Genomic DNA, 24,673 nt, shown 5'->3' with positions numbered 1-24,673 from the left:
GCCCCAGGGAGACTCGCTTCAGAGATTATCTGGGAGGGACCAGCCAAGTCTCCCTTTTCCTTTAATTCCCTAGAGACTATACAGCTACTGCCATAGAGGCACACTGGGCGGCACGTGCTGGTTGCTGATCTTTCTTAATGTTTGGACCTGTGTTGATGTCTGGAAATGGACAGACTGCCTGTGTGGGAAGGGACGTAGATGCAGGCCACCCGAGTGGGAAAGATGTGCCTTCAGGAAACAAGGTTCGGGTGTCATGTGAACCCTTTCTGTTTCGTTGGCTCTTCCCTGCGAGGTTTTCCTCTGGAGTTTTTCTCACGAAGAACCCCAAGTCTACATTTAGCCTAATTTATACATTTTTACTAACGTTCCTGGACCTTAATCACGTTAAATAAGCCCCATAAATTTCTTTCTAAGCTGCTTCAGGGCAAGGCTTCATTTTTGAAAGAAAAAGAAAAAACGTGCCTGGAGGTGGAGAAGGAATTGAGGAATGAGACTGGGGAGAACTACAAAGCACTCGGGGTTCTCGGGGAATAAAACACAGTTGAGTGATTAAGGGGATGTCATAGTCGGGTTAGTCCATTTAACTACCTCCCTTGTCAGAGGAGGAAGAGTAGGTTCCCGGGGAAAGAGGGTAAAGCCGCCTTCTCAGCCTGTGCCAGTGTATTTTAGAAACTTGTGGTTCTCCTGCTGTTGATTCTGCATGCTTTCAACGATAAGAAAGAAGGGAAGCGATTCGTTGTTTGTAGGCACTCGCAAAGGTGATTTTTCACAGGACAGTTGAAGGTCCCATATAAAAATCGCAAACGTGAAAGGGTCGATGAATTCAAGGTCCACACTGAAGTATGTGAGGACCCCAGCCCTAATCACTGAGTCAGGATTGTGGGCTGTGGGTCCTGGTGCTGAATTCCCTGCAGAGAAATTCTTGGGAGGCGTCAGTCTGTGATGCTGAGGCTGGTTGCAAAAAGATGTCAGTGGTCTGAACGGCGTAAAGGGGTCCTCATTGGTTACCAGCAGCTCTCCCGGCGGGACCTGCGCCTCCTTCACTCACCACGAGCCCTGGGCATATTTCTGCCAGTGACCTCGAAGCCCAAGGCTTTGCAGCACAGTTATCATCCCCCGACTTCCCACCTCCAGAACCTCTCCAGGAGCTGATTGTTTGTTCTGAGACACTTGCCTTTTGTCCAAGTTGGAGAGGACCTTTTAGAGCTCCTTTCCAGAAGGAATCGAAAAAAAAACCAAAACAACAAAAAAAACGCACACAGGCACTTGTCCAGCTCTGCTGATGATTTTTTATTGAGTGGTTGCTGAGTTTCAGGGCCCTGGTTGTCTGTCTGCATTATTTTTTACTGTCCATGTGATACCTCTAGGTTTTCAAAGCTCTCTGCCCCTTCCTCATCAATTATTCATTTTACATGTAGCTGTGTTAGAATGTAGACAGTTTTCTTTCACGAGAGTAAGCTTGTAATTTGATGTACCATAAAAGTCGGAGAAGGTATTAAATGGTTTTTAAAAAGCATTTAGTATTACTACCATCATAATACGTGTAAAGGTGGGCTTTAAGTCTAAATAACTATGACTGGCTGTAAACTGTACATCAGTCTTTTTAAGAGATTTCAGCCCACAGAGAAGTAAATGTTTAGGTAGCCTTGGATGTAATAGAAATGTTTGGTGATAATTGACTAAAATGCAAATTCTTTTCTTCTGTTTTAAGACTTAAAAAAATTAATTTAAAAAATAAGTGATAATGTCTGGAATTGAGTGGGCTTAACCCTTTCTTCCATCACTGACATGAATGGTGGCTGGGCTGCTGTCTCAGGAAGGATAAATTCTGTGTTCATCCCTGTAAAGGAGCTTTAGAGATTGTCTACATTCTAGACCACTGATTTCCTAATTTTTCTGAATATATGGGGACCCTCTTTTAAATGTCAAAAAAACTTCCAAGGCCCCTATATAATGCTAGTTAAAGTATTAGTATCTTTTTTTTAAAAATTGAGGTATAGTTGACATACAAAATTGCATTAGTTGCAGGTATATACCATGATGATTCATATGTATCGATATTTGATATGTTTACAAAAATTTATTTCCTTGTGATGAGGGCTTTCAAGATCTACTGTTAGCAGCTTTCAGGTGTGCAGTACAGTATTATTAACTACAGTCACAGCCCCAGGACTTATTTATTTTATAGCTGGAAGTTTGTACCTTTGACCCCCTTTACCCATTTCTTCCCCCCCCCCCCCCCCCCACCTCCTACGTCTGGCAACCACCTCTGTTCTATGTACCTGTGAGCTTGTTTTTTTTTTTTTTTTTAGATTCCACATATAGGTGAGATCATACCTTTTATTAGTATCTTTTAAGTAAGGAAATCCATGATGACAAAAAGCTATTTGATGTCAGGAACGCTTTGCATCAGTCTGAACTTTATTAAATGGCATTTGTGTGTGTTTGGAAACAGTGTACGTAAGTGCTAGATGTATGTTTGCCAGTCTGTGGACCACCATGTACCCCTGGCAGAACCTCAGTGGTGCCTTGGGGTTCGTGCCCACAGGGTGTAAGCTGCCCGCTTCATTCATGGATGCGAACCGGAAGGCCTGGAAACGTTACGTAAGCGACATAGCGCCACACAGGCAGCGTGGCACCTTCTAGTGCCCAGGCCAGGGCTCTGTGCTTCCTGTGGGAGGCACAGGAATTCGGCTCCTCTGAAGTGGGTAGATGGTAGCACGATGGGCCACCCATTTTCTTCTTCTCACTATGCACTTGAGCAAACAGAGGTTTCGATGCAGTGACCCCCCCAGAGGTCGAGAGCTCAGGTGGTGATGGCCTGCCCCTAGGATGGGGCAGAAAGCTGTGAGCACCTGGCTTGTCTTCACATTTCTGCAGAGGGGAGCTTGGGAATTGTGTACGTTTAAGTTTACCCGTTAACGTATATCACTTAACTCTCCTTATTAATTCTGGAAGTTTGGAAATTTGGAAGTCGTTAGTCTTGATTGACACTCTGTGGAAGGGAGGTAAACACAGAATGTGCGTAACAGAGTAGGAAGATGGAGGTTTTTTCTGGGCTGTGTCTCTGGAGAGGCGTTTCTAAAGGATGTTTTTGTTCTTCCAGGCTTAGGATCAAAACTTCATGAAACGATTTGATTATAATATAGTATTAATATGGGAGATGAAAATTCCCCTGCCAAGGAACCTGCCTTTTATCTCATCTTTTTCCTGAAAAATCCAAGAGATAGTATGATGTCAGTAACAGTAAGGGCAGGAAGAAGTCAGAGTTATTATAGGGAAACCTTTTCACGTGAATCACAATGAAAAAAGCCAGGAAGGAGCAGATTTATCTAATTTACCATGTAGAAACCTGTGGAAAGACTTTAATTTCTGTGAGGGGGTGGTCGCTCACCCCAGGATGAAGCATTCACCTGACACGTCCCGTTCCTTTCTCTTTGTGGGATCCATCAGCGTGAAGCACATCTAATCAAAACACCAGTTTTATCAAATGGAGGCTAAATACTCATGGTAATTCAGAGATCACTCTTTCCTTGGGTTTTCATAACCAATTTTGATGACGTGGTGTTCAGACCAGAGTGCTGGCGTAGAACCAGCTGCTTTCTTCCTCGGGAACCGTCGTCAGACTTCATGTTTTTAACAGAGCTCCCCACGCGCATCAGACTTGCATGCATTTTCCTGCCATGTTGGTTCCCGTTGGGGAAGCAGGCCTCTTTGTTTGGCCTCCTCTTCCATCCGAATCAGTCAAGAAGCCGGAGATGCATCCGCACTCTTCATGGTGGAAGGGACCATAGTCTTGCTGTCCCGAGAAAGGGGTAACCCTCCACTCTGATGCATGTGGCTTTTTCCAGAGTCCGTTCATATGTCTGCAGGAAAACTCTCCGTGGTTAAGAATCTGCTTTTCCACTGCAGGAACGTGGGTTCTATTCCTGGTTGGGGAACTAAGATCCCGCATGCCGCAGGCCGAGGCCAAAAAAAAAACAATAACAAAAGGATATAAACTGGGAAGGAGAAGGCTGGCATTCATTAAGGCAAGAGTTCAGCATGGAAGCTCGAAACAGTTTTGCCAGTGTGTGGCAGTGCTTCTTTAAATTTTATATTTAAATGTAGTCTTTATTTTTCGGATTTAGCATATTGCTGAGCAGGCGCAGGTGTCGTTTTAGTGATTGCATAGCCATTTACCTCACCCCCTTGAACACTGACATTTTCCTGACTGCCGTGCACATGATGTATTTCTTTGGCATCCAAAAGGTTAGTCTTGAGAAACTAATTTATCAGGAAGTTAGGAGGCTGATCCTTCTTAAGCTGTGACTTCCTCACACCTTGTAAGAGCTTCTTAGTAATTAAGATCATATTTGTTCCCTCAGCCGGTTGAAATTGAATGCCCTCTGGTTTTGTTAGGCAGATCCATGAATTTGATGACTTGCTGTTTCTTTTCCTGAAGAATTCTAATTTCACCCATGGCGACCCAGCATCCCTCCCCTGCCTGGCCATCCAGTACTTGCGGCCGGACAGTGGGTCAAATTAGGGACTTTTGTGCAAAATAACTAGTGTAATCAATGGAACACCTTGGAGCAAGTTTACAGTAAAGAAATAAAGTAGATCGTTTTTATGAAAAGAGGGACAAACTCGGGTTTCACCGTGTGGTGTTTCAGACAAACGGAAACACAAGGGCTTATGTATGAGGCTCCCCTGAAATTTAAGCGGCTCAACATAACTGTATCTCACTTTCAGGTGTCAGTGCTTATAAACAGTCTTCAGAAAAGAATCAATCATGATTTTGTTCATTTATTTGATTTTTATCTATACATTTTAATCTGTAGGTTCAGGGCTAATTATTTTCGAAGAGCTAGAGATTACCATTTCACTGTGCATATCTACAAAGGATGTACAGTAACAATGTATAGTAACTCCCTGTTCTGAAGAGCAGATGTAGGAAAAGCTCAAATGCTTATCTATAGGATCAAACCTGCCCATGAAGATACACATATCGGTCTTCATTTATACAGTCAGTTTACGTCCTGGAAGTTTGTAATAAAATAATTTCAAGGTTAGTGACTTCCAAATTGATGACCAGGAAGTGGTCTGAAGTTTGTCTTCACACAATCTCTCTAAATAAAAGGTTTGCTGAGAGATAAATAGCGTCAACAAAATTTCAGGGCCACATTCAACCTATTTTCGGTTGTGCTAAGTATGTGAGCTCATTGATTGTCTGAACGATAAATATAACTTCTCTAATTCTCTACGTTTGATAAGCCTTTGCTTAGAAACTCTGGGTTACCATGCAGTGTGGTTGCAGGGAGCACGTGACACTGCCAAACCTGGGAGTCTTTATTCTGCTCTTCTATTCTGTGTCACTTATGCTGGTTTTGATTGATTTTTTTCTGAAATTGGCCTGAGTTATTAAGATGTTGTTTTATGTTGAGTTTTTCTCATCAAGACTCTATCTTTCATAAGCTTTGTAATACTGGTATTAAAGTAGAATATATATATGTATGTATATATATGTATATAGTTTGCCCCCAGAAATATGCAATAAAAGCTGATTCCTAGAGATTTTTACAAATATTTATACTGTTTTTTACTTTTACTTCTTAGGACTTTTGTTTTATATTTGTGTGGGACTATACAAACCTTTAATATGCATATTGGCTAAGAAGAGCTCCACAGTGCTTAAAATGACAATTATCAGGTTCAAGTGAGAGAATCCTAGACTGACAGCCCAGAACCCAGCTCCAGGGGTGATGTATGTACATCAATCCAGGGATTGTGGGGTTGTCAGATACACGACTTGACATTCATTTCTCAGTGTCTTTATGAAATAAATGATCATGGAAGACTCCTCCAGTTCTAGAGTTCTCAGGAAAAAATTAAACAAATAGCCTTGATGGTATTCGATTAGGGTGCTGTTTCTCTGCTTAGGGAGTTTTAAGGGCCTTCTGGAAGCATCGTGGGCGAAAGCTACCGTAAACAGCTGTTGGTGGCAGCCGCACAGAGAGAATATGCATCTGTGTGTGTGTGGACAAGTTAATAGAAACAGGCTTCCTTCCCCCCTCCTTCTGGTGATTCGAATCTGCCCCAGTTCTGAGATGCATGTAAACCAGATGGAGATGGTACACAGAGTGCAGGTTACCCCACAAACATGGATGAAAAAAGGTTGGAGGACAGCAATAAAGAAAAAGACCCCATGTGTGACTACAAGAAAATATATGAAGAGAGGAGACATGCTTAGAACTCTTCGGAGACAGGAGGTTATTCCAAGACCAAATAGAAAGAAAGGACTTGAGAAATTCTTTTGTGAAGCAGCCCATGTGGCGATGTGTATTGAAATGTGGATATACTGGCCTGGCTTGAGGAAATCCCGTGTGATAAATGGAGAATATTGGTGAAAGCAAGGGAGTTGGAATGTGCCCATCTTCTGTCTGCACATGCCGTCTGGCACGCAGGTCCTAGCCAGTTAGTGGAGGTGTAAATGTCCTCTCTGTGCTTCTTTCAAATGATAGATGCCATAGTAAATTTAAAATATTGAATATGATAACTCAGCATGAATTTTTAAATTCTGCAATTAAAAGACTTTGTTCAAAATGCCATTAATTTTGAGATTAGGTGGAAAAGGGAAGCAGAATTCCTCCTTGCCCTTTTTGCTTCTGCAAGTGAGTTATAACTTCTAACTTGAGTTAGAAATTGAAATAAATAAGAATGAGTCATCTATCCTTGTATGCAGTTTGAGATGTCTGTTGGTGAGTTCCCGAGGCATCTGGCTTCCTTTTTAAAAACTGTAGCTATATTTTATAATACATGACATTTTCCCGACTGTGTTCACCTGTAGTCATTTGTTTACTCAGCAAATGCTTATAGGGCATCTCTTACATGTATTCTGTGCCAGGCGTGCTACAGCAGTAAATAATGTATGTGGTCTCTGTGTTCAAGGAGCTGGCAGACTCATAGTGGAGCAGGTAGGTGTGAATGGGATAAACAGATATTATTGAATGTTCCTTTCTGAGGAAGTGACTGTTACACAGAGATCTGAAGGGTTCGATGGGCCCCATCGGGTAAAGATGGGGTAGTGGGTGTTTGGGGGTGGGAAGAGCATTCCGCAGAGAGAGAAATGCTTCGCTGACAGCCCTCAGGAGGAAGGCACTAGAACATTGTGCAGCAAGGAGAGAATCTGGCCCACGCTTAGCGGTGAAGGCTGAAGTAATACGGTAAGGTTGTTGGCCTGGAAGGTCAGGAGTTTGGATGTAAAAGATCACATTGGTGTGTGTGGGAAGTGGATTGTTCGAGGGCGGGTGGAAACAGGGATACAGCCAGGGGTTAGTTTCGAGAGGGCGGTGGAGGTGATGTAGGGAGTGGGTGCAGGGTCTGGGCCCTGGCCGGATCCCTGAGATCCCCACGTGCAGAGGTCGGCGGAAGCGGGAGAGCCTGCAGGGGAGGACTGTGACATCAGGGAGCACACAGAGCAGTGTTTCCAGAAGGTTGGCCACGTCAAAGACTGCTGAGAGGTCCAAGAACGTCGAAAAATGCCCATGGGTTTAGCAACACAGAGGTCGTGCTGGTGTTTCACAGAGCGACTCTGTGGGGCGGGAGGCTTGGAAGGCAAACTGGAGCCAGCTGAAGGAAGAACAGGAGAGGAAGTGGGCAGAGCGGATGGGGATCCGGCTTTGAGATGTCTGGGAAGAGAGCAGGATGGCACCAGCTGGCCAGAGGGGAGGGGGCCCAAGGGAGAGGTTTCTGTTGTCTGTCCCAGGGGAGGGTCTGGTGTGTGTCTGTTTTCACAGCACGTGTTTCCTTGCAGATGGGAATAATCCAGGAGAGAGAGATGGATGAGGATGTGCGAGGGACGGCCCCCAAGCTCACAGATTAGTAACCGGGAGCACACCGGGTGGGGGCGGGGGGGCGGGTATTGCGGTATTTCCGTGAAGGATGAGGGAGGGGGGAGGAGCGGGAGCAGCAGGGACCTGGGGAGGAGGGGGAGAGGTGATTGTGTGGGGTGGGGAGCCGGCGAACTGCCCTGGAAATGTAGGGCAGAGCCCGTGGTTTCACCTGGGAGGCCTGAGTTAGGTCCGCTTTTCTCCAGCCGCATTGGGATGAGCGCGTCGCCCGCGGCGTGCCTTGTGGAGCTGGGATCGATGAGAACACACATCCTGACTCTCATTCCGGTGCCTCTTGGTCCGTCCAGGTTCACCTTTAAAAGCTGTCAACCCGAGAGGGAAGCTGGGAAGCTTGACAGTGTGTGTTTACATCACAGCGCTGTCCAGCAGTGGTGCGTGTTCCGTCTCTGCCTGTGCCTCCTCAGTACATATTAGGCATCAAACTGTGTATGTATCGCATGCGAACAGCGGGGAGAGAGGTGGGCACGGCATACCCCTCAGTGAAGTGCAGTGTTTCTACCTCCTCCTCCTCCTCCTGACCTGATTGTGTGCCCTTAGCACACAGGGAAGCAATGCAATTAGAGTTCTGGGGTCTTTATTATCAATAATGGAAGCACCACAGTCAGAAGGCTCTTTAGCCCTAAGCACTACCATCGGGGCTAAGTGGCTCCCCTGGGTGCCCTGAGTTGCTGCCAGCAGCCTTGGCAAGAGGAAGGGGGCAGGGCACGGGGACCAGGGCAGGGCAGGGGAGGGAGGGAGGAAAGATGTCTGTCCTCCTGTCCGCCTAGCCGAGCAGCCTGGGCCGCCCGGTCTCAGGTGGGCAGCCTGGCAGGAGAGGTCGGGGCACTGACATTCACCGAATCGTCACAGATTTCAGTCTTGGTGGCAGGTCTCAAAGGCAAGTGTTTTTCTTTCCGTTTCACAGGCCAGGAGGCTGAGGCGTCACCGGATGCAGAGGGTCATAGACCTAGCAGGTGGGGGCCAGCACCTGTGAGGACGTGGCTGGGGGGACACGTAAGGGGGAAGCAGAGCTGTGGGGCGACGCCAAGAGCCGGGCACCTCCAGACCAGCCCTGAGTGTTCGTTCCAGGAGTGGCCTGGACCACGGGCAGGTGGGCCTGGGGCTTCACCCAGAGCCTGGAGGATGTGACCGCCTTTTCAGGGAGCTCATCCCCCTCAGATCCCAGATCTGGCCAGAATAACCTTCTGCTGTCATTTTCCTCCAGCAGAGACCTCCTGTCCGGGCACAGGGTGATGGCAGAACAGACTGCAGGCATCTTCCCGGGGCGGGGCTGGGATCCTCTGTGTTGTCACCACTCCCTGTTTTTCTTTTCGCGCGCAGCCTTAGGCTGTGAGAACAGACCTCTGTCCGCTGCAACTGTGCGCCCCTCAGCGCCAGACGTTAGAGGGGCCCAGTTACCTCATCTTCTGAGCAGAAAGGCCATTTACTGCTGGTGGGCCAGTCGGGTCTGATTCTTAGCACAGGGCTGGAATGTTTGGGGCGTGGCCTGGTGAGGCTGAAGTGCCATCACCTGTCGCCTCAGCTCAGGGGGACCCTGCCCCTGGCTCCCCCCAGGTCTTCATCATGGCAGGGCCCAGCTAGGGGCGCGGCGTCTGTTCTCAGAAAGCAAGCCCAGTTCTGGCTTGGCAACAACTGCTTCGCTGGCAGAATTTCTCTCTGGTTCACAAAGCTTTTTCCTACCATTTTTCTCCCGTGCTCTTCATGGTAACCTTGTGGGTTGAGAAGGGAAGGTGCTAATATTCCTGTTCATAGCTGAATGAGGCTGCGACGTGATCCCGAGTGTAGGCAGATCCCGGGGTCTTAGACGCCCTGTGTTCTGAAAGCCGCCTGCAAGCCAGGTGCATTTCGCTACAGGAACGATATAGCCTGCAGATCCCGCTCCCCTCTACCTACAAACAGTGCATTTAGCCCCTCGTTTCCTGGGTTTTCGCCCCACTCCCCGCCTTCTGTGCCTCTTCTTCTGTAGCACCTGCAGCCCTGGCTCAGTCCTCTGCTTGGGTGTCTCCTGCCTGGCAAGGCGTAGGCTCTGCAGGGGGGACCCGCCAGCTTCTGCAGCCCCGGTGCCCAGCCCTGCGGGTGCTCTGCCCACAACCAAGACTTAGCATCGCATGTGTCATGGGAGATGGCTACAGTTTTAAACCTCTTTCCCTCACTGCTGCAGCCCGGTACCAAGGGATGCTCTTCTGACAGGGGCGGGGATGCAGAGCTCTGTCTGAGAAGCCAGGAGAGGAAAGTAGGCTTTGGAGCATTAAAGGTTGTCCGAGAGGAAGACTGGGCAGGGGCTCTGGGGCAGAGGGGTGGGGAAAAGAGGCTGAGAGGAGCAGGCGGGGTCGTCTTAGGGAAGTGATGTAACTGTGGGTTTCTAAGTTGGTTCTCTCTCTCCCCTACCCACCTTAACCTCAGATCCTTTGAAAACTCTGATAGCAAATCCAGTCACTACTGTACAGGTATGAAACTTCATGGAGGGGAGAGGAGGCAGAGGAGTGATGTCGTTTGGGGCCAGATTCTAGCCATGTTTGCTTTGGATTTTGGGGTAGCTGTGATACTAAACTTCACAGCCTTTGTGGGGGTGCCGGGGGGGGGGAGGTTGGGGAGGGATTAAATTTGGAGGCTACTCTATTGTTCAATTATTGACTTGAAGGATGGGTCCTTTGGAGGCTGGTGGTGATAGATGAGGCCCTGTCAAGATATCTTTCAATAATTAAGAAATAAGTAGTTGAAACTCCGTCTGAACTCCTGAGGCAGTGAAGCAGCTGTGTTAGAGGGTGGGTGCCCACCCCACCCCTCAGCGGAAGCTTCCATCAGGCATCTGAGGGGCACCCAGGGCAGGGGGTACCTGTGCACCGAGAGAGGCAGGCCTGATTCAACCGCTCCGATCCCTGTGTGATGCCAGGAGTAAAAGTATTTAGACCCTGATTTCAAGAAGTGATGATAAAAAGCTTTGTCATCAGAATAGAAGTGTGGTGTCTTGTAAAAATTAACATTGAGTTACTTTTTTAAATGCACAGGTCAACCTCGAACTCAGGTACCCCGTTGTGTGTCAGTTGTCAATTGCAGAGTGGAGCTTCCCACCTTTCCACGGCCCTGGGCACACCCTTGGCTCTGAGTCCGGACCCTCCGTCTCAGCAGCTAGCCGAACTGTCTATGCTTAGAATGCAGGTGGCCACACGGCCCGGAGAACCGTCACAGCCATCAGTCAAGGGCACAGGAGTGTTCCCCAGAGATGCTGAGGCTTGTACAGTACAGCCTGGAGAGCGTTGGCGAAAGGCGGGGGCAGGTCAGGCCAAGTTCAACAGGTGCTCTGTCTGGACCTTTCACTTGCCCCAACACAGCGTCCTCACCAGGCTGCCCCACTTTCCAGGTCAGCCTTGGCGGAATACTCCTCCGGCCCCAAGAAGTCATTTTCTTCAAGTAAAATCCTGTACTACTAAAAATGAGGAATTTTAAATAACCTGGAGAGTCTCTTTAACTGGAATAGAAACTTAGTTTTCCTGACCCCAAATTTTATCAGGCCCCAGGACCTTCCATCATGTCCTGGTGGCCATGTGATGATCAGCTTGGGGTAGAATCACGCTATTAAATTATTTGTATAGCAATTAGCAATTGTTTAGTCTTATTCTGAGGTTTCTTTTTTTTTTTAACCTATTTAAGTAACCTTAATAATGCTACCGTCTAAAATAGATATTGTATTAGTCTTACATCAAACGAGATGAAAGTTAAATCTATAAAGTACTGAATCTCTGAAATCTAACCAAGGATGGAATATATCCTGTTAATTTGTCAAACTTCTAGAGAAACGCCTACGTGAGACAGTAAGGATTAATCAAGCCCTAGTAAGAGGGAATTTGAAAAATACAGTTTTCTAATTATACAGTCTCTTCTCAGTGGGCCAAGGTTAATGCAGTTCTGAATTCTGACAGTAATATAAAAGAAAAAAAAGAAGACCAAAGCATAGGAATTGTCTTATAATTACCTGAAACAGAGGTTCTCCTTCTAGCAATCAAGAACTTTATAAGCATCAGTCTGGTATTTTCAGCATCTGGCTCTTTTTCTTTTTAACGATGTTGAGAATCATTGAAGGTTTCTGTGTCACTCTGTGTTTAACAAGTATACACATAGTATTTGGAGATTTCTTTTCCTTACTGCTCAGCCATAAATGAATACTTCTAGGTAAATGGAAAATCCTTCTTCATGTGTGTGTGGAACAATTTAGCTGTCTTTTGAATACCTCCTAGACACTGTGTATCTTTGGAATACTTGGTCCTGATTCCTGTATGAACGTAGAAACTAGGCTTATCTCGAGATCAGTAGCAGAACCGTCCTCCTGGATTGGTTTTCACGCTCAGGCCTAAAGTTTGTAGTTCTTGCTGCAGCTCTTCCTAAGCCTCATCATAAAATGCTGGCACTCAAAAAAGATAAATGTGTTCTCTAACTTAGTGCCATCAGACACCTATGGCATGTTTATCATGGTGGGAGACGTTACAGAGGAGACTCAGCGCACCCAAAGAAGTGGCCTGCAGAGGTGATGGGAAACTGGGGTTAGAAATGTAGATTTCAGGCTTCTACAAGTAGATCTGCTCTCTGAGAATCTACAGATGGATGAATTCTTAAAGTCCAGGACTGTGGATGGAAAACCAAAGAGCAGGGTTGAACCTTGGGAAACGCCCAGAAACATGAGAGCAAGACAGGAACCCACAAGGAAGGGGTCTGGCGGTGCTGAAAGGGTTAGAGTTGGCGAGTGTGGGGTGGTCACACGAGCAGGAAACCCAGAGATTGAAGCCAGAAAGGGACTGGGTTCAGGTAATGTCGAGGAGACCACCTTGCGGGGTGTGGGCGCGGGATCAGCCCTTGGCATCTCTCCCCAGGGACGTGTCAGGTTGGGAGCTTGGAATTGGCCGCGGGGGAGCATTTCCATCACAGGAATCTGCAGATGCTACAAATTAGGGCTTGGGTTTTTTTTTGTTTGTTTTTGTTTTTTTCAATAGTTGGTTGTAAATGTAGTAGCACATTGTACAGAGGCCAGCAGGTTCCCGTAGACTATTTCTTAAACTTTTTATCCGGTGACCCAGCAAACACAGTTTACACCCGAAACAGTTTTCAGGAACTTACTTAACCTTGCCACATGAGATGCATTCTGATGTCTCCCCTTCTCTTTCCACCCATTTCATTAAAAAGAAGGAAAAAGTGCTGTTTATAACTCACTCAACTGATCTCATGCCCTACAGTTGGGAAAGTATTGTTTTAGAGAAAACTAGAGGTTCTATATGCTTCCTAACACCAAGAGGTGATTATTTAAAAAACAGGGCAGCAGTTGTAGATGAGGCAGTTTCATCTCAAAAGGAAGAAGGAGACAGACCTCAAATGCTGAAAGGTAGCCTCTTGAGAAGAGGGGCTGAGTGTGTGTGTGTAGAGGAGAGAAGAGGGAGGAGGGGAAGCCTGCATCGTTGGAGATGCCGGCTGAGGGGTGCTGAGAGCGGGCCCTGGCCCTTGGTCACAGGAGAGACGCCTCCTGTTTTGTTATGAGAACCTGTCTTGGAGAAGGTCAGCTGTTCTAGAGGATGGAGGAAGAAACTGGACACATTGGGAAAAAGCCAAAAATTGGATGACCTTGCGGTTTTACAAACTGCCTCTAGTTAGTTAGTTGGAGCAACTGTGACTGCTGCCAACCAAAGAGCACAGCTTTAAGCAGCATGACGGGGCCTTGAACCCCAGGGCTGAGTCTTGTCGCAGAGCTCTTTTTCCAGACTTGCCTGAGAGGGCTCGAATACAAGTAGGAGATGCTTGGCCTTGTGGTCAGGCCAGCCAGGGCCCGGGAGCAAGGCTGTCACAGGCCAGGCCCCGCTGTGGGGGGCTCCTTGTGGCCTGAAGCAGACTCGGCCGTTACCTGGTAGGTGATGGGTGGAGATGCCAGGCCCGGTGAATGAGTCCCCAGCCTCCACCCTGATTGGCCCACATTATACAGGCCGAGTGGACAGTTGTCAGTCAAGTTAGTCCGCCCAGTTTCCTCTTCGAGGACAGTCTGGGTGGTGCCTCCTTGGTGGATCAGCCCGGAAGAGAACACAGGGCAGTTTGGGAGGCGATGCGAGGGTCAGGCCACAGAGGCTGGAGGCCGTGGAGCTGAGAGGTCAGCCCGGCCAGAAACACGAAGCTTTTCAGACTTGAGGATCCGGCCCCACAGCACCGGGGTCCCGAGGTGGGAGGGGCCAGGCTGAGGGTCAGGTGCTTCCCCGGAGGTGGGGTGTTCTCCCCTCAACCCTCAGGTGCAGGCTCAGGAAGCAGGTGTTAGTCAGGGCTCGGTGGCTGGGCTGGGTGTCTGCTGTGTCTGGAGTCAGAGGAGTGCAGGTGTGAACAGGGCAGCGAAGCATGGATGGGAGGCCCGAGTTTCATTTTGTCATTGTCTGGTTTTGAACGTGTGCGACTGTGGAGTGTGACCTGTTCCTTTTACAGAGTCTCACGGGTGCCTGGCACTCAGCTGCTCTAAATGCCCAGGAGACGTCTTGTTTCTCTAACAAGAAGCTTTGTGTGTTCCATCCTGTGATTTTGTAGTTAAGAGAAAGGAAGTCTGTTTATAGTCCTGTGTATTACTTCTACAAACCACCCTCAACACAGGGATGCTGGATGCTGCCCAAGAGAATCTGTTTCATATGATAATTTTCATTAGTGAATCCAGACATAATGTTAGATTTTGCCCCAGACTACCTCAGATAAATTAGAGGAAGATAGTTGCAGCCAATGTGACAGAGTTTTAGAGATTCAAAAGAAGACAATATCATAGTGTTTCCTAACAGATTCAGAAGCAGTAGTTCTGAATATTAATATCAGCACCATTGCAACATAGTTGTTAGATGGGAAAGCCTATTTTTGATATTTGAGTTTAAGACGACTTTCCGTGTTTCCCAGCGTCACCATCAATAATTGGAATCTGAGTTTCCTCCTTTATTCATTCAGTAAATATTTAACACCCATTATGTTCGTGGCACAGCACTAGGCTCTAGGGGAGTTACAGAGAACCTGGAAGACTGGGCTCTGCCCTCCAGGGGGAAATAAAAGAAACAATTACATCTAATTGTTTTTAACACTGAGCAGAGTTAATCCCAGCTTGGGAACATCTCGGTCACCAGGGAAGGAAATGGGGCCGGGGGGCCGCTCTGAGGCGGTCCCCCACCCCTGGGGTTTCACAGGCCGGGGTCTCAGGGAGCCAGGCTCAGGTCCCTCTGCAGACTTCAAGGATTGTTCTCTGACGGTCTGGGATCTGATTGTCAGCTTTTTTTTTCCTTTAGATGTTCTTAACGATGCCAGAGACTGTTCATTTCCACACACGACTAACTCATGGTGTTCATGGGCTAAGGTGAGCCCTCCCCAGCATCTCCTGAGAGGCCCCAGGTCGGCTTTCTGCCTGCAGGATTGCAGAGCTGCTGTGGACTCAGAGGGACACTTGCAACATCCCCTGAAAATGGGAGGCCTGGGGAGGAAGGTGGACCAGGGTCTGTACCCTGTCTGAGCCAGAGTAGGCTGTCAATAAAGATTCATTGACTGAGTGAGTGAGTACATGCTGGCTAAAATATGCCATGAGTTTAGGCCACTCTTCTTCCTCTTTTTTTTTTTTTGGCCACGCCACACAGCGTGCAGGATCTTACTTCCCTGACCGGGGATCAAACCCAGGCCCTCGGCACTGAATGCACCGAGTCCTAGCCACTGGACCGCCAGGGAATTCCAGGGCCACTCTTTTACGTCCTTGTCGACTGAAAGAAAAACACAGAATGGAAGAGCTGTGAGCTGAGTTTTATTCAGGGGCTTACTGAGGACTATAGCGCGGGAGACAGCCTCTCAAATAGCTCTGAGGAACAGCTCTGGAGAGGTAGCAAGGGAGGTCCGTGTGTGTGTGTGTGTGTGTGTGTGTGTGTGTGATTTCAGCTAAGGAGTTTGTGCAGTCAGCATACAGTATAAGGTTACTGCCAGGTATCTCAAGGAATGAATTTAGTGCTTTCCTAAGTATGGAAAGATGCAAGAATCTGGGTTCATGAAAATATTGTCTTGGAATTGATAGCTAATTTCTTCTGAAATATGTATCTAAACTAAGAATACTTTCTTGGCGTTGATACCTAATTTTTCCTGAAATATGTATCTAACTATCTAAGGGCCTTCTGCCTGTTTTCCTGAAGCACAGAGGGCCTCATCCTGTCCTTCATCCCGCGTTCCTTTCAGGGCGCACTGTAGGTCAGCGACTGCAGTGGCTCATGGCTTGATCTTGTAAACTGGATGGTAGGCAAGATTCTCTGTTTTACAACCTCAATGCTCCTGGAAGGAGGGGCTCAGGGTGGAAGGTTGATGAGCTGGAGAGGGAGGGAGAGACCTTTGAAATCCCCATATTTATAATTAGGAGTTTTGCATGATTTGGACCAGGGCCAGATGGTAAGTCATTCAACAAACATCTATCTAGCACTCATGTACCTGGAGTGTGTTAGGTCCCCTGCAGATACGAGAGGGTTCTATACGGCAGTGTTTCCTAAACGTCTGCAGCTTAGAATCACACAGAAGAATCTCGTAAAAATTCCAAAGCCCAGGCCACACCCCAGACCATTGCCGTCTTCAGGTGTGGGACACAGACAGGGGCATTCCCTCCTTGGGGGATTCCAACAGGCAGACAAGTCTGTGAATCACCACCGCAAGAGCAGTTTTAGATACTGCACCCAGAAACTTAAGTAATGATATCAGAAAGCAACACAGCCTCACAAAGCAGGGAGGGGATTCGGGAGTAGATCTAAGCGATGAAAACTACTAGCTCCCTCGGAGGAGCGCCCTGCGGATTAGGTCGTGGGAACAGCAGCCATGCAGCCCGGGAAGATAGGTGTGGGACAGGAGAGGAGGGAGCCTCCTTAACCGTGAATTCAGGCAAGTCTGGGGATGACCTTGGATCACCATTTGGGGATCACTGACCAGCAGAGCAAGAACTTGACTTTCCATGGTCATCAGGTGGATGGGTGTTTTTCATACGGAAGACAAACTACTGATTACCTGCTGGTGTTTTTCTTGGATGTGTGTGGGCTGAGCACCGTGAGGTGCCGCAGGTCCCTGGGGACAGAAGTGCTCAGCGTCACCTCCTGATTCTCTTGCTCTTAGAATTGCCCTTTTCCCTCTTAACGGCCCCTGCGAACATCCCCGAGTGTGCATACCAGCACACCAATGAGCCGCTTTATGCTGGTGGCTCCATCTCCAGGGTCTTGTGGCACAATGAGCTATTGCTCTGCTTGGGGTGGGTGAAGACACTTGACCTTGGCCCCGTCCTGGCTGCTGTAGGTGCCAACAGACCCGGGGCTGCTGGTGGCCAACGGTCTCGCGGCTCACGGCCAACCTGTCAGGCCACATGGCCCTTATTTCTCAACATTTTCTGTCTCTAATCAATTTTTTAAGAGTTGAGTCTATTATCTGTGTGATTTCAGAGGGGCGAACGGAATGCCTCAACACTGTTAGCAAATTCTTCACGAGCTTCCAACCTAAGTTTTTCTTTCTTTCTCTTTCAAACCCACAGTGTGCCACGCGGAGCTGAATGCCATCATGAACAAAAACTCAGCAGACGTGAAAGGCTGTACCATGTATGTCGCCTTGTTCCCGTGTAATGAATGTGCTAAGCTTATCATCCAGGCAGGTAGGACCCGGGCCGTTCCCATGTGTCACATTTGCATCGCTGCCTGCTCACTGCAGATGTGTTTGATCTTAAATTGCTATTGTTTAGATCTAAATTAATTGCACTATCAACTTTGCAAGATATTTCCCGTGTTTTGTTTTTGAATGGTGCCAGGTATTCTGAGACTAATTGCATCCTCTGTGATTCTTAGCATGTTTTTAATTTAGTTTGCAACTTCTTAAACTGCAAGCTGCCAAAAAACAACACAGGCATTGCATATAATTACTGTCAATTTACTATTCTCCGACATATTGTGCATAGATTAAGGGGGAGGGAGAGAAATGAACTTCTGTCAGAAACAAGGTCAGCTGGGAGTCTCTATATGAAATGTTAATTTGTATCTAATATATGGTAGATATTTGAGGACCTAAACATCTCTTTGCATATAAATGTCATAAGACTCAAATGGTACGACTTGAAGTTTTTCTTATGTCACAGTGACCATAAATCTGCACCATTGTGTTCTGAATATTTCACCTTTTTCAAACTGTCATATCTAAGATTCAGCTGCACTTTATCTCCATAAAGCTCTTGGCTTGAGATTTAAAGACTTATCATGTTAGCCAGATGTGTGCTTTAATGGGGCTGTTTATCACGGGCCCGTAGATCTCTGAGCAGAAGAGTTCTGATGGCATCCGGATCAAGAGTCTCTGTTAAGGGATCTCGTGGGCTCCCTGCCTGGTGGGGCACGATCCTTCGCGAGTTTTCCTCACCATCCTTAAGTGTAGAACGCAGCCCCCTGTGGTCCCTTCCGAGGCTGGTGGAGGAGCAGGGCCACGTGGCAAGTGCCCTCCAGATTCTCGGCCCTCAAGTTAGAACCGCCTGGGGAGATGGGGACGGGAACCAGACCCCCCCTCCGTGGAGCTGGCTTGAACTGGTCTGCAGAGACATTCCTGGCAGCACGGTGGTCCTCAGCCCTGATTTCGCCAGCGTTCTCCACCACCCCCGTTAGCCTCTTGAGTTAGGAGTCGTTGCCTTGTGAATAAAGAATATTTGATCGCCTGCAGTAAAGAAAATTTGTTATCGGATCAAGGCTTGACTATTTGACATGTTTTCACTTTGCATTTATTAAAAAAAAATCCATAAAGACTGGAGGGCAGATTAAGTATAATCTGTCCGTTGCTGTATTTGAGAGCAGCAGATACATATTTCAGTGACTGCACCTTGTGTGCTCGCTCACTCAGGAAGGGTGATCAGTCAGACTCTGCCAGGGCTTCTGTCCGCATGCCTGCTGCAGTATCTCTGTGTGCACATAATGAGGTTTCCTCCATTGTTGCCTTTTAAGGTATAAAAGAAGTTATTTTCATGTCTGACAAATACCACGACAGCAATGAGACAACGGCCGCGAGGCTCATGTTTGAAATGGCTGGGGTTTCCTTCAGGTGAGTGGCAGGCACGTGGGGGAGAAGGTAGTAGGAAGGCCTGATGAAGAAAACACATTTGACCTTGTCTGATGTTTAATTTCTACTTGTGATGCCTGACCTCCACACTTGGAAGCATCTTTTTATTTATTTTATTTATTTTTAAAATTTATTTCTTAGTTGAAGTATAGTTAATGTACAATACTGTGCTAATTTCTGCTGTACAGCAGAGTGAATCCGTTTTATATATATATATATATATATATATATATATTCTTTTTTTTAATATTCTTTTCCATTATGGTTTATCATAGGATACTGAATATAGTTCCCTGTGCTCTACTATAGGACCTTGTTGTTCATCCATTCCATATATAATAGCTTACATCTGCTCACCCCCACCTCCCAGTCCATCCCTCTCCCAAACCCCTCCCCTTTGGCAACCACAAGTCTGTTCTCTATGTCCTTGAGTCTGTTTCTGTTTCATAGATAGCTTCATTTGTGTCATATTTTAGGTTCTACATATAAGTGATATCATACGGTATTTGTCTTTCTCTGTCTCACTATTTATTTATTTATTTATTTATTTATTTATTTATTTATTGGCTGCATTGGGTCTTCGTTGCAGCACACGGGCTTTCTCTAGTTGCGGTGAGCAGGGGCTACTCTTCATTGTGGTGCACGGGCTCCTCATTGCCGTGGCTTCTCTTACTGTGGAGCACAGGCCTGAGGCACGTGGGCTTCAATAGTTGCGGCACATGGGCTCAGTAGTTGTGGCTCACGGGCTCTAGAGCACAGGCTCAATAGTTGTGGCGCACGGGCTTAGTTGCTCCGCAGCATGTGGAATCTTCCCAGGGTGGGGCTCGTACCCGTGTCCCCTGCATTGGCAGGCAGATTCTTTACCACTACGCCACCCAGGAAGTCCTCTCTGTCTCACTTACTTCACTTAGTTTGATAATCTCTAGTTGCATCCATCTTGCTGCAGATGGCATTATTTCATTCTTTTTTATGGCTGAGTAATATTCCATTGTGTATATGTATACCACATCTTCCTTGTCCATTCATTTGTCAGTGGACATTTGGGTTGTTTCCCTGTCTTGGCTACTGTGAATAGTGCTGCTGTGAACACAGGGGTGCATGTGTCTTTTTGGATTAGAGTTTTGTCTGGATATAGGAAGCATCTTTTTAAATATGTTGGGCTAAGGCCCTAAAGATTACTCTGAGGGTAGATTTTTACCAGCAGTAACAGAAGTATCTGAAGACTATCTGTGTAATTACTGCACTTTAGTTTTAGTAGCTTTCCAGGGCTTGGACTAATTATTCTGGTAGCAAGAAATTTTAAAATTCATAAGTTTTATAATATTAACATTAGAGCTTTGTAAATTTTGCATATGTAACAACTCTGGCATTAAAGTAACCTGCCACGTTGAAACACCAGGAATTCCTTTTGCAGTGATAGTTTAAATTGAGATTTGAAGTCATTGAGATTTGTATGCTTTTTTTTGCTAGGCAGAGATTGAGAGGTATGTGTTACTTGCAAGTCAGTTCAAGGACCTTTGGTTCCTGGTAGAAACTTCTTTTAGACTGAAAACTTTCAAAGAAGTTCCTTTATGGTATTTGTGGTAAGCAGTTGGAGTCCTTATAACTGGTAACATACCTAACCTTTTAGATTCTTTATTAGAAATATAGGTTATATGTAATGAATCTCTTGGATTATTATGCCTTCTGAGACAAAGTATTTACATAATACTAATTAGATATTTACTGTATACTGATTTTTTTTAAGAATATATTTAGTCCCCAAGTGTGTTCTTTTTACCTGTTTGAGAAGGTACATTAATGAGTAAAAAATATCATGGGATTATTTTACTTCTGCATTTATAGAACATGATTTTAAAAACGACTCCTCTCCAGAGCTGGTTGGTTTTGTACGAGAACAAAAGAAAATTTACTCCTTTTTTGCTTTAGAATGATTCCAAGTTGGCTGCAAAAATTTCCTAGACAGTAAGATGAATCTGGTAGGGAGAGTCATCACTGGATGCCATGCTGTGCAGCTGACTTGTTAGAAATCCTCTGACTCCCCAGTAATTCATGAACTCAGCTAGCTGACGGACACACAGACCAAGCCACCCCGTGCATCTTTTTTTGTCTTAGTCTTTTCTGGTTCATGTTTCTCTCAGTATGGTGCACTGTAATTGGCTCCTATAGAGACAAAATATCAAGCAAATCCCGGGAAATTTTTTTTTCCTCCCTGCAGAAAATGTAGGTTAAGCCAATGTAAACAAATGGCTTTAACTACTCACTGGATAATATCCTTATGTGTTTTGTTTCTTACCTTTAGGAAATTCACACCAAAGTGCAGCCAGATTGTCATTGACTTTGATTCAATTAACAGCAGACCGAGTCAGAAGCTCCAGTGAGCTACATCTCATTAAATCTCCAGAAGATTGGGATTATCCTCTTCTAAGAAGCTGCTAATGCCTTTCATCTTGAAGTTACACATAACTTTTTAATAGCCGGGACGGCAAAAGTCGACATCTAAAGAATGTAAAACCTCAAATCTTCCTGACTCACTCTCCTGTCACATGGAATCTGCATCTGTTGAAACTATTGATTTAGGGTTTAAAATAAAGGAGCGGTAGACGGCCCATCACACGGGGCTGGAGCGGGTGCCCCCTCCTCCTGTCTCCTGGTTTGCTGGGATGCTGGTGGCTCTGCAGAAGGGCATCAGCTGCGTGTTGGCTGCTGTGTTTCACAGCCGCTCTTCAACGCCACGTGTGCTGGCAGGACAAATAAATAACTGCGGTTGTGTTCCTACCAGGATGGGCAGACACCCTGATCTGAACATCTGGCCCAAATGAAGCATCACATGCCATGCCCTTGGGGGAAAAAAAAGGACCCACAGAACAGTAGCATTTTAAGTATTTGCTTTCGAGAATTGAGGGAACCCCCCCCCACCCACAGACCCAAAAGTCCTGGCTAGGGTGCACTTTCGTCCTGAGAGATGATGAGTGCAGCTGAGCTGGGGGTTGTTTCTTCGCTTCTGCTGTCCTGCTACCCACAGGGTGGTGACATGGTGTCCCTCTGAGGGGTGTGGGCCCCGGTTGTTCTCGCCTCTTACTTTGGGTTTGTGGGTGACCCGGAACTTTTTCATTAGTTTATCTGAGTCATGAGTCATTCCCGGAGGAGGCAGCCTATCTCTCCACGTTGCCCCCAGGCCCATGCCCTGCCGGGGGACGGGTTGTGTGGGTGGGAGGATGGGGAAGCACCTGGTGCTTCACGTGCCAACAGGTTCCTTTCCAAGGCCGCTCCTTCCTATCCTGTAAGTGAAACGTGAGGATATTTCAGTTCTGTCCAGATCTGTTGGTGATGGGAGCTCACCTGTGCTCCTGCCGTCCTGCCTTCATGGACACACATCTCACCTTCCTAATCACTGTGATTTGGGGAATGGGTAGCAGTGCACCTTGTCTTTAATCTCATTTGTTTTATTAAACGTGCTCAGTACTTTCGTTGAGAAAATGGTTTCTTTATCCTGAAGATGACGACGTTTTTAAAGTGCTCTCGTATCTGTGTGAGTTTTTATTTTGTCTCCGAGGTTTTGGGCTCCGTATTCTGGGGCATTGGCTTTGTACCAACATTATTAAAGCCCACCACGCCGAGGTATGTTCACTTTTACATTACAATCACGTCCTTGACTCTGCGTTTCTCTCACGTCTGTGTTGTCTGTGCAGCACACGGCATGTGCTTCTGTGCTCAGAGAACAGTTTGAGGCACGGATGCTGGGTGCCTTCCCCAGGGCTGAAGGGTGATGCGTCTCTGTGCACCAGATGGAAGGTGTCCAGGAGGCTCTCCCCCTCTCCCTCTCTGGCGGGCCCTGCGCCTGTCTCAGGTGTGGCTAACAGGTCATCTGATGGTCCCAGGCCCCCTCCCTCCCATGAGCCTCCAGTCTCCAGTTCCGGCTTATCTGCTGCTTTGCTCTCCGTATTCTTTCTCTCAACTTCCTTTTCTCACCTCAAATTTTTTCTCTATTTCCTTCAGACCCCCTGCCCTCTGCTCTAAAGTGCATAAAACAAAAGGACTGTAGAAGAAAGAAATCAGTAAAGATACTTAAAGATAGAAAATATGTTAGATGTTTATGTTGCTGTGAATGAGATGTGAGCCCTTTCAGCGAGGAGTGTGTCATCGTTATGTCACATTCGTAAATACATCTGGGGGCTAGTACCCTGTACGGTCAGCCCTCTGTGTTCGCCGATTCCGCAACGGCGGATTCAACCAACCTCAGATCAAAAATGTTCAGGAGAAAAAATTCCAGAAAGTTCCAAAAAGCAAAACTTGACTTTGCCGTGCACATTCACAGGCAGATACTGCGTTTTTCATGTATTGAAGGTTTATGACGACCCTTCTTGGAGCAAGTCTGTCCGCGCCAGTTTTTCAACAGCATCTGCTCACTTCGTGTCTGTGTCACATTTTGATACTTCTCACAATATTTTAAACATTTTCTTTATTAATGTTTATTATGGTGATCAGTGATCTTTGCGGTTACTGTTGCAGAAAGACTATACGACTCACTGAAGATTCTGATGATGGTTAGCATTTTTCAGCAATAAAGTATTTTTTGATTAAGGTCTGTACATTTTTTTAGACATAATGCTATTGCACATTTAATAGACTATAGTGTAAACACAACTTTTATATGCACTTGGAAACCAAAAAAATCCCTGTGACTCGATTTATTGTGATACTTGTTTCACGGCAGCGGTCTGGAACCCAACCTTCAGTATCGCCGAGGTCTGCCTGTACATAGGGTTTATATTGTATTTACAGCTATTTACATAGCTTTTACATTGTATTAGGTATTGTGTAGTCATCTAGAGATGATTTAAACCATATAGCAAGATATTCATAGATTATATGCAAATACTACGCTGTTTTATCTCAGGGACTTGAGCATCCGTGGGTTTAGGTATCCAGGGGCCCTGGAACATTTCCCCAGGGACACCAAGGGTGACTATAGTGCATCTAATTTATTTAATTTTGATACTATCTTATATTTTGTCCCACTTTGTTACATTGAGTTTTAGTGAAAAAAAAAACCACTTTTTTTTTCCTTGTTGGAAGGAGATTAACAGGGAGGATCCTTGCTGATAAGAAAGAAGCACATCTTCTGCCAGTCTAGGGGGTTGTGATTGTGGTGTGATCCCCCCAGTGTGGGTGTATAAGGCTTCCACATACAGACCACGTTGCTGAACTTGACTTCCTGGTGTGTAAGGAATGACGTGTTAAGTTTCCGTATCACTATAGGAGTAGGGGAATCTTCTGTCCAGAGAACTCTGTAGATATCAGTGTTCCAGTTAATAAAGGTTTGCTTTGAATTGTTGCCTGTGGGAACAGTGTTCTGGAAGGAAGGCGTTTTGAGCCTCCTTTTGCCTTGCAGGCTCTGCTAGATAACTGTGGTGAATGGAGGCTGTATCCGAGGCAGTGTTGCTGCCTGTCATGGGTAATAAATGACAATAAGGAAACCATCTTTCACTGAACCATTGGTAGGAGAACTCCGTTTAAAAGGCAAAATTTCTGAGGGAAATGATAGGAACTCCATTTCCCTGACACATTTTATGCTTTTTCTTCTTTTTCAAAGAGTCTGTCCTTAAAGACTTCTGAAGCCCAACAACATCCAGCAGTGGGAGTGATCTGAGATATTAGCCATTTCCTCCTAAATTAAAAATGAAGCCAAATAA

General features: G+C 46.3%; 1 protein-coding gene across 5 annotated transcripts in view; it reads left to right on the top strand.

Moving 5' to 3' along the window:
• Positions 1-23,510, top strand: part of DCTD (dCMP deaminase) — a 121,688-nt gene extending 98,178 nt beyond the window's left edge. For 4 of the 5 annotated variants that reach the window (XM_057697372.1, XM_057697373.1, XM_057697375.1 and 1 more), the window contains 3 exons: positions 17,422-17,538; positions 18,863-18,959; positions 21,280-23,510. In XM_057697372.1, the coding sequence (XP_057553355.1) occupies positions 17,422-17,538; positions 18,863-18,959; positions 21,280-21,358 (293 nt within the window). In that variant the 3' untranslated portion in view covers positions 21,359-23,510. The remainder of the gene's footprint in view (positions 1-17,421; positions 17,539-18,862; positions 18,960-21,279) is intronic. The other variant, XM_057697374.1, reaches the window with a different exon arrangement.
• Positions 23,511-24,673: the final 1,163 nt, after the last annotated feature.

The sequence above is a fragment of the Hippopotamus amphibius genome, chromosome 10, assembly GCF_030028045.1.
Source record: "Hippopotamus amphibius kiboko isolate mHipAmp2 chromosome 10, mHipAmp2.hap2, whole genome shotgun sequence".
In the NCBI taxonomy this organism is placed as follows: domain Eukaryota; kingdom Metazoa; phylum Chordata; class Mammalia; order Artiodactyla; family Hippopotamidae; genus Hippopotamus; species Hippopotamus amphibius.
This window is presented reverse-complemented; position numbering and strand designations above follow the sequence as displayed.